A 13116-nucleotide genomic window follows, 5' to 3' on the forward strand; every position below is an offset into this window, starting at 1 on the left:
TATGTTACAAAATAACGTGACGCATTTGACTACATATACATACTGAAAGACAGAACAATTTTTGTATCTTCTGCAGTTTATCTCAATAATATGTGTAATAATTCATAAGATAACGCTCTTCATGTTTGTAAAAATAGCAAATTTCAATTTAAGAAAAGTACATAATGATATACATACATATGTATATTGAACTATTTTTCCTAAAAGAAAACTATGTTATTGATTTTGCAAGGTTACTTATTTAATTACTTAATGACCTAATAAATTATTGTATTTACATTTAATCAAACATTGAACGCAAATAAAAGGAGATTGAATTAGGTGATACTCAAAAATAGTTAAATTTTATAATACATGATTCAGTTCTTTTTGATGAAGTCATTGCTCATTCCAATTTCTATTCTTCATTTAAAATTGACTTATCAATGGAAATTATATACTGGTTATGCTTTATGCGACACCATAAAAATGTATTTACATACTCAGTGGTGAAACGTGGGAGGGTGCAGAGGGGTTATGACACAAATGAGGGGACAAAAAAAAATGTTTTCTTCAGTATAAGGTAGCACACGGTTCGCAGCACAGTGCCATTAAATGTCCCAATTTTGTACCAGTTCTTAATAATTTCTACCAAGTAGAAAGACATTACCGTCTTGGTTTAAGATTTAATCAGACTATCTTCACCTGAAGAAGCCAATGTTATGGGGGTAGAAAAAAATTTCTTCTTCGGTATAATATAGAACGAGGTTCGCAGCAAAGTGCCATTAAATGTCTCAATTTCTTAATATTTGAACCAGTTCTTAATAATTTCTACCAAGTAGAAAGACATTACCGTTTTGGTTTAAGATTTAATCAGACTATCTTCACCTGAAGAAGCCAATGTTATGGGGACAGAAAAAAATGTCTTCTTCGGTATAAGATAGAATGAGGTTAGCAACACAGTGGCATTAAATATCCCAACTTCCTGGTTTTTGAACCAGTTCCTAATAATTTCTACCAAATAGAAAGATATTACCGTTTTGGTCTGTGATTTAATCAGAATATCTTCACCTGAAGAAGCCAATGTTATGGTGAAACAATTGTTGTGAACAATTAATATATATTAATATATAAAACTTTACTTTCGTCTCCTTTAATTGTTCTTCTACTTTTTCTCCTTCCCATTTCTAACCCTTTCTATGAACTATTTTCTTTTTTACCGTCTATGTTTCGCACTTTTTCGACTATTCTTTCTAGTCGACACAACTATTTCCTGTTTAAGCGAGAAATACGGAAATAATGCTGCAATTTATAGACATTGACTGATAAGGATTCAAACAAATAGTAGGTAAACAAGGAGGGGATTAATAAAATACCTAGATATATAATAGTTTATGGATATCTGCGTTAATTAACTACCACTTACTTATTACTTCTTTACCATTTGAACAAGAGGACCACAATATTAAGCTCATCTACGGTTATTTATCAAAAAATTCACCCAAAAAAATTGAGCAGATCTGAATAAAAATTTAATCATTAATATCGTACTTTCATTTGTTTAATTATTTTTTATCCGAATATTTCTTAATTTCTTTCCCAGACTTTGAACAAAATAAATTGATTCAACAAAAGTAAAATTGATAAAGTTGCGTTTTTAAGCAAAACAAAAATTTATTTATAGATTCGCTTACACGATAGCCGGACAACAAATTTATTTCAATAATTAAATTTCGCGGTCACTTGTATTATAGATGGCTTTGTACGTATTTATTATTCGATAACCCAAGACGCTTCTTTTGCCATGAAGTTGTCAAAGATACCAAACGCTGTGATCGTGCATAATGGAGGTGATTCGGATACTGCTCTCGTGGTTGTTTTTAATCCATTTCATGTGAGTAAATCTTTGTTTTTGTTTTATTTTCCATTTAATGCGTTCGTGAATTCGCGTTGGCAAATTCGAGGTTTATCAGACAAAATAAATTAATTCCTGTTGTTGTAAGAACGACGACATATTATTTATTATTATACACACTGTTAACACAATGTTATCTAACGTTGCTCGTTTAAATTCTTTGTATATTCTCGAATATTAAACATGAAACTTAACAAATAATAATCCCATATTATATAATACGTATATTATTTTGTTTACCTATGCATATAAAATGGCAAAACAATTTGACTTTTGATTAATACTTTAATCCTTATAAGAGCCATGTTTTTTCGTTGTGAAATTAAAAACTAGGCGAATATTTTATTTATAATAGCTACTTATCTTTAACGGTTAAAGGGTTTAGATTATCGTAGCTACTAAAGATAAATTATTGAGAATTAATTTTTTTGTAAGGTAACAAAAAAATAAGTTTTAATCGCTTAATCTTCCCCCAAAAGGAGCTTTTTATATGTATACTTAATTGTGTGCAAAGATACCGAAGTCTTTTTTATTATCGATGTTGGATTTCACTATAACATGTGGTAGTTCATAATAATAAGTATGATAAGGAAGTAACTGGCAATAATAAATAGGGATTCAGCCTCAATTTGAACAAGAAATAGTTACACCCTGCTGTCTTTATTCAACCCTTACAACAGTATTCCGTTTTCTATTACCTACTAATTTTTTATCGATATGAACCCCTAAGTAGTTTTCATAAAAGGGCGCGACTTCAATTTTTAACACAAAAAAGTCCCCCTGTTTCTAAAATGTTTATTCTCTATTCGTTTATTGTCTTTGACTCATATTAAACGTTGTAATTTGATCTTGTTCTCATAGACTTTGTTCTATTGTTGCTATTGTCTTTTGGATTTTGATAAGACACATTTTAGGTCGGAGATAACCAGAAAATATCCCAAACTTTCTCTTCTATTTAAAAAGGATTCTCGTCGGATGAGTTTCGAAAAACATGTTCTTTTTTAAAAATTAAGCCCGAAAAATCGCTAAAGTAAGGGTACCTAGTGGAAACTAAATGGTCGCCGTAGGGAAAACTGTTTCTTGCCCAGAAAACCAGGGCAGATCTCAAATAGATACACCTTGCCAAAATTTATAATATTTCGACTTAAGAAAGCTCAGAAAATGTTAATTATATATCAATAAATAACAACTAAATTGTATAACATCTACAAATTAAAACTTCATTAAGGGATTGTCAATATTTGAACTCTTGATGTTTATAAAAAGTTACTGTTTTATTTAAATGCCTAGGCAACTAGACAGCCAATTCAAAATGATAATTTTTAACAAATTCAAGTTAAAATAATTCGATTTTGCAAAAACGATTGAATCGATTGCACCATCTTCAGCAGACTTTTTTAGTGTCTACATCAACATTCACAATTTTATCAGGTTGTGCACAATTTTGCTAAACATTTCAAATGTTATAAATAATTATGAAAAATACACATTTCGGATGTTTTTTTCAATAAGATTTGTTTATGGAACGATTTCAACATATACACAAACCGTTTGTATTATCATCATTTTCTAACTCCTGATGCAGTTTATTCATTACAAAACCAAATCGAAGTTTGATGTAATCAAAAGTGGTGGGTCCAATATAAAGGTTGACTATTTTTCATACCTTTGGTTATAAACAACCAAATTAAAGAAATTTTAATTTTAATTCATCATCATCATAAGATCGTCAGTCCTAAGATTGGTTGGACACGTACCTCCACTCTTTCCTATCCTGAGCTAATCTTCGCATTAATTATACGTATATCTAAAAGTAGTAGATAAAAGTGATAGTAATAATAGAATGAATATCACTTTTTGATTTTTTACTTCACAACAGTTTCCTTTCTCTTTCGCATTTTCCCACGCACTCATTCGTCTTAGAATATAGCTAAGGTACTCTCCGAAGCTTAAACGTCCGATACGTACATTACAGATGCCGGAAATGAATTTAATAAGTTTGCAATCTTGTTATTAGTAGAAAATTGTACTAGATACCCGCGGATGCTTGCCCAACTTATAGTAAATTGCGGAAAAGGTCCTGAGATACGTCGATCGTCCATATATAACGGCGGACTTCGCGACAGGAAGCAAGCGAATTAACCTCAATAAGTCGGTAATTAGGCCTGATACGAGGGGAGTGAGCATTAGGTACGAGCGTGCGATGGGTGATATTCATAATAATTATTAATCATGTCATAATTGCCATAATTTTGTTAAAGTTAGCAGGAAAATCTTACTGTAGTTAATTAGATGTCTACAGAAAATCGTTTATGACGTTATCTGGTCAATTTTTTAAACGTTAAGCCAAAAACAAGTTTGCATTCCATTAGAAAGTGATCCTAGGCAGATTTTATTTAACTGGATTCTGGTAAATAAATTTCGACTTTAAGGAAAACTAGGGGCCTATTTAACTATAGTTCGGATGTTCAAAATTGGCATAGTCTGCAATAAAACTGTTGCATTCACTTTCTTCTTTCAACTTATTAAATAGAACACAGCAGTTGTTGACAGAACGTCTACTTTTACTCACGTCTGACGTTGCAGGGAATATCGTAAACACAGAAGAGAGATGTCAGGTAGGAATTGCAGCGGACGCTAATAAAGAAAAAGAAATAACATTGCACCATTTAATGTGTAACAGAAAGAGATGCAGGTATGAGAAAGTTAAACATTCTTAGGAGTTTAGGAAAGCAGAGACGCTTATTTCAAGACATACTGGCAGTTATAAAGCCAACCCTGATCTTATGCGTACTTAAACAACCTCTAACCACTTACTAGCATTTTCTAACTTAACAAGGGCATATTCAAAACACAGGAAATGACTACAGTCCCAAGTGAAAACAAGAAAGAAGATACATCCATCCTTACAGATAATTTATTGCAGACATTGCAAATTTTGATCGTCTCAACAATTGCAGTGTGAGATTCAGGCTCCAAAGGCAGTTAACTGAACTGTTTTGTTAAACCGCTAAATCAATATCAAAATTTTTTATAATGTAAAGTAATAGCAGTTTGCTTATACATGAAGTTGTTTCCAAAGCTGCTGGACTTAACTTCTGGTTAAGTTTTTGTTCCTGCTTCTAGTCTTCTTGTAATTCCTTCTATAATATATATAACAACAATTGCTACGAAACAATCAATTTAGGACACCTCTTGTTCAAAAATTTTTACGAAAAAAAAAATATGTTTTAGAAACAACAGAAGTATCTATATTTTATTACCCAAGTGTTTCTTCAATGCAACATCTCATTCTGACGACTGTGTTAATTCCCGAAGGTATGGTAGTTGAGAATTCATTTAAACAATAAAATTTTTATGGGTTTCACGATGTTCTAACTATCTAAGTATAAGAGTCAGTCAGTTTCCACTTATCAAATACATAAATCATTAATGTTTTTCGATCTTGTAGCAGATGCTGATATGTGAGGCAAAAGTTTTACCCTTTTGTAGATGATAGCACATCAGATACTGATCAGATAGTTTCAGTTATATCTTTCAGTACAAGTTACTTAGTGTATTAATAAAAAAAAGTGGCTTTCCTTTTATATAAAGTGTTTTTTGTGCTTTCTACAGCTATCTTGGCGTAGTGAGCTTTCTCATCTCTCCAATATAGTATATATTTAGATAACTGGCAATGATATAAGGACTGTAGAAAATATAAGTTAGCAAACTGGTTACGGGGGAGATGGGAGGCAGGAGTACTTCTTAGTGTGATGCTACAAAAGGAGGGGAGGCTTTAGCATTACCAGTTTATCAATTTTAGTTTAGTTTGATAACGTAATATTTGTTAGGAGGTTGTAGCAAGCGTGACGTAAAAGGCGGGACAGGACCAAAAAAGAGAAATTTGGCTTATTTAATAAATAGCCCCTAATTCATTCCAAATTCATGGACTCATTTTTAGTCAGTCTTAAATGCTGGGGCGTAGTTGGGTCTTTTTTCGCATGTCTGTAGTCAAATGGGACCGTCAAGTACAACTTCGGCTTGGAATAGACGGTAGAGTATATATTGAGGTAGATATATACTATAGAAGACGCCTAGTTTTAAAATTTGCAAAATTATCAAAGTATTTTCGTGTACAGGTATTTACCCGATTTTAGTTATTTGTACTTTCTCAATTTCGACCCAGACATTTTGAACCTCCGCTTTGTTCTATGGGGTTATCTCAAAATTATAAAGCGTTCTCCAGTTTTCTTAGATAGTGGAGTAAAATAAAATAATTTTGTAAATGTTTAGTCTCAATTTTTAAACAGTGTAGTACGAATTCATACGATAGAAATATCCTGTAATTGTATAAGTTATATCCAAATCAAGAACCTTTATTATTTCGGTCTATTGTAGACTGATGAACCGAAAATGGAAATAAGGTTTTTTAGAAATAGTCTTTTAGAATAATATACTGAAATTCACTCTCCTGTAGAGATGTTCAAAGTCGTTATCGACTCGCTCACCTCCTTCAACCCCTTCCAGTTTCGAAATTACTAATATAAAATATTTGAAAGATTCCTCCTCAAAAACGCCTACGTATGATCTAATAAATATCTTCAATTAAAATTTTTTTCGTATATATACCTATTGTATTACTTTTGGAGTAACTACATCGAAATTCGACATAATCTGAATTATTGATTAAAGAAATTAAGTTGGCACCAAATCGTCTTAGTGCATACTTCCTTTGAATACCCTAAAAAGAACACAATTTCTAAACCATACAATAAAAACTATTATAACTGTATTTGTACATCGAGTTTCAATAATAATAGTAATAATAATAATAATAATAAGTTGTGTTCAAGACCAAACAATGGCATCGATATCGTCAAAATAGCTCATCGTTTGTCTAGTTCACAGCAGGCGCGCATGGACATTCTGGGTCACCGTTTGCAACGTGATAAAACATAACAACTCCACGACATACATTAATACATGAACATCACCACTGAATTCTACAACCGAACTGATGTTTATTACATGCTCACTTACATTTCACCTACGTATGCATCGAATTAAGAAAACGCTGACATGGCATTAATAAATGGTCTACACACATTGCGAACCATGTACTTCAGTAACTCGACACGTTTCAAACCGAATCGCAATAAACTTTAAATTGATGTAGAAGCTAAGTGGATAAGAAAAGGTAGCTACCTGATTACATAAACTGATAACATTACGTTGGATACACTGTAAGAAAGCAAAAGTAACGATTACTAAACTTACAGCATCAGTTCTTTTGACAAGTGTTGTGACAGGCAAAATTTGTCTTGGTCTTGGTACTGGTCTTGCAAAAATAGCTTGCGGATCTAAAGACCGTCGTCGTTTGGCGTTGTTTTCTAACGTTTCGTCGTGGATATCCAGCATTGGAGATGGAAGGACCTCTGAAGAAGCTCGCCACTTGTGCTAGCGAAACGGTAGGAAGTAATTCCAACCAACAACGATCTTTAGATGCGAATCAGTTTACCAACTGGCCACGAATTTATAAATTAACCTTTCGCGAGCACAGAAGTGGCTTCTTTTTATTAAAAACGACTCGACCCTGCGCTATCCTCTGTTTTATATCCCTACTACTCCTTCCGTCCTGACTTATCTGACTTCCTAGATACCTAAAATCGGCCACGTCTTCTAATTTTTCGTCTCCTATCTTTATATTCGCTCTTTCCCTACTTTTTCCTCCCTTGCTTTACAGTNTCTGTTTTATATCCCTACTACTCCTTCCGTCCTGACTTATCTGACTTCCTAGATACCTAAAATCGGCCACGTCTTCTAATTTTTCGTCTCCTATCTTTATATTCGCTCTTTCCCTACTTTTTCCTCCCTTGCTTACCAGTATTTTTGTTTTACTTTTATTTATTTTCATACAATACTGTTTTGTCAATACCGCATCCACCAAATGTAGTACTCCTTAAAAATTGGATCTAATCCTCAATTTCACCAGGATAAGGAGAGATATCCAGTTACTTTTCAAACTTGAAATTGAGCTTCCATAAACGTCAGGAATTATGGTAAAGGCTTTCGCTATCAGTAGGTGAACTGATGCTGGTCTGAATCAGATCTAAAGGTCCCCGGTTGGCTAGAGTTGTTTCCTATCGATCACATCCAGCGTCGGAGACAGAAGGACCTCTGGAGAAGTCACCACTTGTGCTAGCGAAACGTTAGGAAGTAACTCCAACCGATGACAGTCTCTAAATCAGAATCAGGACAGCATCAGTTCACCAACTGAAAGCCTTTCGGTTGGTAGGGTACCTTCTGAGATATGAAAGACTAGACAGAGATATATTAGGAGTAGAAATAGAACAGATGCATAGGTAGACCTACATTAGATTATAATACTGCCGTAGTTTTTAACAAATGCGAAGACTAACTAAATATATTACGAAGTGGAGGTTTATATCTCAGCAGTCTTTGGACTGGAGACCTTATGATGATGATGATGACTATGAGGTCTGTTCACCGCGAATTTTGCAGTTCCAAGGGTTACGTATATTCGACTCACTTATATCGAAAATTTCGGCCATGTTAAATGTTCAGTTAATTTTTGACAGCTGTTTTGCTTACACGTGTATTGTCTCGTCTTGCCCATTACAAAAAAATTGATCAAAGAATCTGTATCAAATTTTGTGTGAAAAACAAAATTAAGTGCGAGGACGTATTCCGAATGTTGAATATGGCATATGGTGAAGCTACCTTGGACCGAAGCAATGTTTATCGGTGGTGCAAAATGTTCTCCGAGAATATGTGAACGACGAAGAGCGTGCCGGACGTCAGAACACGTCACTAACAGACGAAAACATTGACGAAGTGAAGAAAATTGCTAAGGACCTAAACATATCGATTGGCTTCTGCTATTCGATTTATACTAATGATTTTGGCATGAGACGAGTCACCGCGAAGTTAGTACCAAAATTGCTCAATTTCGACTAAAACCAACATCGCATTAACATTGCTAAGGAGCTGTTGGACTCTGTCCTCGACGACCGAAATTTGCTCCAGAGGATCAGAACCTGTGACAAATCATGAGTTTATGGAAACCAAAGCTCAATTATCCCAATGGAAGCTGCCGCACGAGCTATGACCGAAAAAAGCACTCCAAGTTAGGTCGAATGTAAAGGTTTTGCTTACAGTTTTCTTCGATTGCATAGGCGTGGTGGATGTGCATCATGAGTTTTGGCCATAGGGCAACAGGGTCAATCAGAAATATTACCTGCAAGTTATGTGCAATTTGCGTGAAGCAATCCGCTAGAAACGCCCGGATTTGTGGAACAAGAAATATTGGCTTTTTACACCATGATAACGCCCTTGTTCATACATTGCTGCTTGTGCGCGAATTTTTGTCCAAAAACAACACATTAATAATGCTGCAGTCACCGTATTCCCCAGATTTGGCCCCCCTGTGACATTTTCTTGTTCACGAAACTGAAGAGGCCCATGAAAGGACGACGCTACGCTACGATTGAGGAGATACAGACGGCATGGAACCCGGGCTCCTGGTTTTAAGCACCAGTACTCTTTTCCTCTCTTTTTCCTTATTAATCGATCTGTAGTGATCAAATTAATTTACTAATACATTGAATTAACGCTATAAGAATTCATAATAACTCATACTCTATTAGCTATCTGTGAATTCTTAGGGGACTTTTTGTCGTTCATCAGCATTCATTTGTGTTTAAGCTTTAAACGAGACTCTAAATTTTCTCATTAAGGAAAATGGAATATTCACATGTAATAAAATTGTCTTGATAATGGAATTATTAATGATAAGACCCGTTTCGCGATACGTAATTGAGTATTTCGATCAACATTAATGTAAGTACCGTTGCGTGTCTAGTTCCACTTATACGTATCGAACTGCCTTCAGTCTTGTTGCGTATCATCTTTTAATCTCGGATTAAAAAACATAATGTAGATACATACGTAAGCTGTTGGTCATCAGCGGAAGACCACCAACGTACCGGACAGAATTGCCACGAAAGATTGGTAGGCGTGGAAACGAGTACGGAAATTTTACGTCCTGCAGTGAACGTGAATGGCAGCTTGATGATAATATAATGACCCTAAAACTCGAAATTTTAACCAAAATATGTATAAATATTATTCCCTTTTCAATCACATGAATTCTATGTGTTGATTTGACGGAAACAGTTGTGCACCGCCAATTATTTAAGTACCAGGAATTCCTAAGACTTTATGACTTTCTACCTCTTTAGTTAAATAACTTCCCAGAAAGAGAATTGTAGTTAAGAAATACTTCCAAAGAACAATTGGTTGTTGTATGAGAGTTATGATAAAGATACCGTTCATAAAATTTCCATAAGGCTGAAAAGATATTACCATTACTCTACGATTATTTTGTGTTTTTTTCAAAATTTATTAAATAAATATTTTATTTGTGTTGTCAAAATAGCAGTTTTATTGCTTGTTTATTAGAAGACGACAATTACAAAAACAAAAGACTATACCACTAGAGTTTACTTTGGTACCTGTAGTGCCTATGTTTACTATTAATAATATAAACGAATTAGTAAACTAATAGTATAAGCATTAAAATGGGATTCATAATTAATCGAATCTAAATCTTCATTTCAAAGCCCTCTTGAAAAAGTCAAAAGACACCCCACAACCCACACCAATTCAAATATCCTTAACAATCTTACTTGAGAAACTACCCAATATGAGGGAGAATTTTCTCCTAAACTACTTTTTTTGGACTAATTACATTCTAGTAATTAGACCTTAACTTTGAGAATTAATTTATGCCATTAACAGCTTAAAACAAAAAACAGAGATCAACATATTTCTTCATTGTCATTAGCTCGCATTGTCCCGGTTCCTTGAACATACATACATACATACCCCTTTGTTAATACTTAAAAATTTAGAAAATTTATTTTTTTTTTGTATTTCTTCAATTCAAGAGCCATTGCGGACTCACTCGCTACTATTTTAATTCCTCAAAATTCCTTAAAATGTCACTTACTGAGACAACAAAATGTCATTAATCCATACATAATTAACGATAAAGTTGAGATCTACAATGTACTTGTAAGGCATTAAATATTTATTTCATTCAAACCGGATTGCATAATGCTACAATTTCTTTTAATATATAAATATTATACGCATTTAGGTAGTACTTTATTATTTTTTTCTTGTAGGTACATCGAAGTAAGATGTACATCAAAGCCGATGCGTGGCAATGAAACGCGAACAAGTTCGAAATTGGAGGGGTCCCATGATGAAGAGAAACACAGACGCCTGTTTCAGATGGCCATGAGAATAAAAGAATTACCGGTCGGAAATCCGGACATTCACAACTTAAACGTTGCATACAATGACATAACTAGCGTTCACGATTACGAGCTGTACAATAAAAGTTACACGGGCTTGCGGAAGTTGTACGTGCACCAGAACAGCATAAAGCATGTGGGTCATCACGCCTTCCGAGGCATAAAGCACTTGAAACACATCGACCTTTCGTACAACCAGATCAAGAAGATAAACTCTTACACGTTCGTTAGCAACAACAAGCTCTCGAGACTAATAATGAGCAATAATTTGATCAGGTTCGAAAAGTACGAAACGTTCCTCTTGTCGCACTCGATCGAGTACCTGGTACTGGCCTACAACGATATCGACCAGATCTTCGACTTGACTTTCCTTGGCGTACCGAACCTGAAGAGCTTGATCCTCAACAATAACGAGCTTCACAGCATCGCTCCAAACAGCTTCAAGTCTCTCAACAAGTTGCAGTATTTGTCCATAGTAAATACAGGTGTTTATCGACTGAGCGAGTCTATGTTTTCTCTGATACCGAGGACGCTTAACTTGGAGGGCACGCCCTTGGCCATACGATTTGAACCGCCGCTGAAAAAGGTTAGCGGCGAAGCCGTTGTCAGGCTCATCGGGCTTTCGAAGATACTGGTAATTGTTTTTTATCTTTCACACATTTTACAAAAATTGTCGAACAAAAACCTTTTAATGTAATTTTTCACCCTGAAGTATCTCTATAACGTATTAGACAATGTTTGATTGAGTTTGGCTAGTTTCCTTTATAACCAAGATGCTGGGTGTAACAAAGTTTCTATTGTTTCTAATGAAACAATATATACTGCATTTGAACACTAAAGATGGATAATTAGAGAAATTTTTGTGAATTGGAGAAGTTGTTAATTACTACAGTTAATGGTTATAACATATTTTTTTGATTAAATATCGGAAGACAGCTTTAAGCGTAATCCGATCCTTTAATAATTACGTAATTCCAGAACATTGTTTGGTATTACGAGAGGAGATAGCCACAACAATTATGATTGCGGGGTATCTTTTCCGTTTCCATTCGTTGATATATATTTTAAACCGCTTAATAAATTCCAATGAAATTTTTTTAAAATCCTCATCTTTAAAACGTTAAATCCATCGCCTTTATGGCATTTCACGCAACATTTACCGTTATTCTACAATCTTTAATCAAACGGTTACAATATTTCCTTAATAACCCCTAATTGTGAAAGATAATTAATTATTGTTCTGTTATGGTTAAACCGTCTAACGAATGCCTTAATATTTACCTTGGTAAGTCATAACTTTCAACTAAAATGAAAAAAAAATGTCATTTTAAACGTACGTGCATATAAACAGTTCATTCTCTAGGGAATTATTTAAATAAGTATCTAACATTTACTTTTTGTAGTCAAAAGAAAAAATCTGAATTTTTTGTAAAAATAAAAATGAATAGCTAATATTTGATGCCTCTTCAATGAGATATATGTATGTTTCACCCAATTTAATTCAATTATCGGTTATTAATTACCAATTTATGAAAACGAAAGTGGCACAACTTTAACTTTAATACCAGCAACAATTTACGAAACTATTCGAAGTTATAAATCATTGACACTTTCGCATAATTAATCCTACAAGTAGTTGCCGGTGGGACCCGCAGCATTCGTTTCATTATAATTAATTTAGTATGATTAAAATTTACATTCGAATCACTGTTAAAACGATACATCCTCTGAAATAAAAGACGTGAATATTAAATTAACCATCGCGATGCATACATATATTAAGTATATGTTCTTACTTCCTCTATACGAATTTCAATTTACGAAACTATTCGAAGTTATAAATCATTGACACTTTCGCATAATTAATCCTACAAGTAGTTGCCGGTGGGACCCGCAGCA

General features: G+C 33.9%; 1 protein-coding gene across 1 annotated transcript in view; it reads left to right on the forward strand.

Moving 5' to 3' along the window:
* The first annotated feature begins 1688 nt into the window (after window positions 1-1688).
* Window positions 1689-13116, forward strand: part of LOC108737730 (leucine-rich repeats and immunoglobulin-like domains protein 2) — a 14517-nt gene continuing 3089 nt past the window's right edge. The window contains exons 1-2 of the mRNA XM_018470812.2: window positions 1689-1873; window positions 11086-11851. Of these exons, the coding sequence (XP_018326314.1) occupies window positions 1824-1873; window positions 11086-11851 (816 nt within the window). The 5' untranslated portion in view covers window positions 1689-1823. The remainder of the gene's footprint in view (window positions 1874-11085; window positions 11852-13116) is intronic.

The sequence above is a fragment of the Agrilus planipennis genome, unplaced genomic scaffold (genome assembly GCF_000699045.2).
Source record: "Agrilus planipennis isolate EAB-ADULT unplaced genomic scaffold, Apla_2.0 scaffold144, whole genome shotgun sequence".
NCBI lineage: Eukaryota > Metazoa > Arthropoda > Insecta > Coleoptera > Buprestidae > Agrilus > Agrilus planipennis.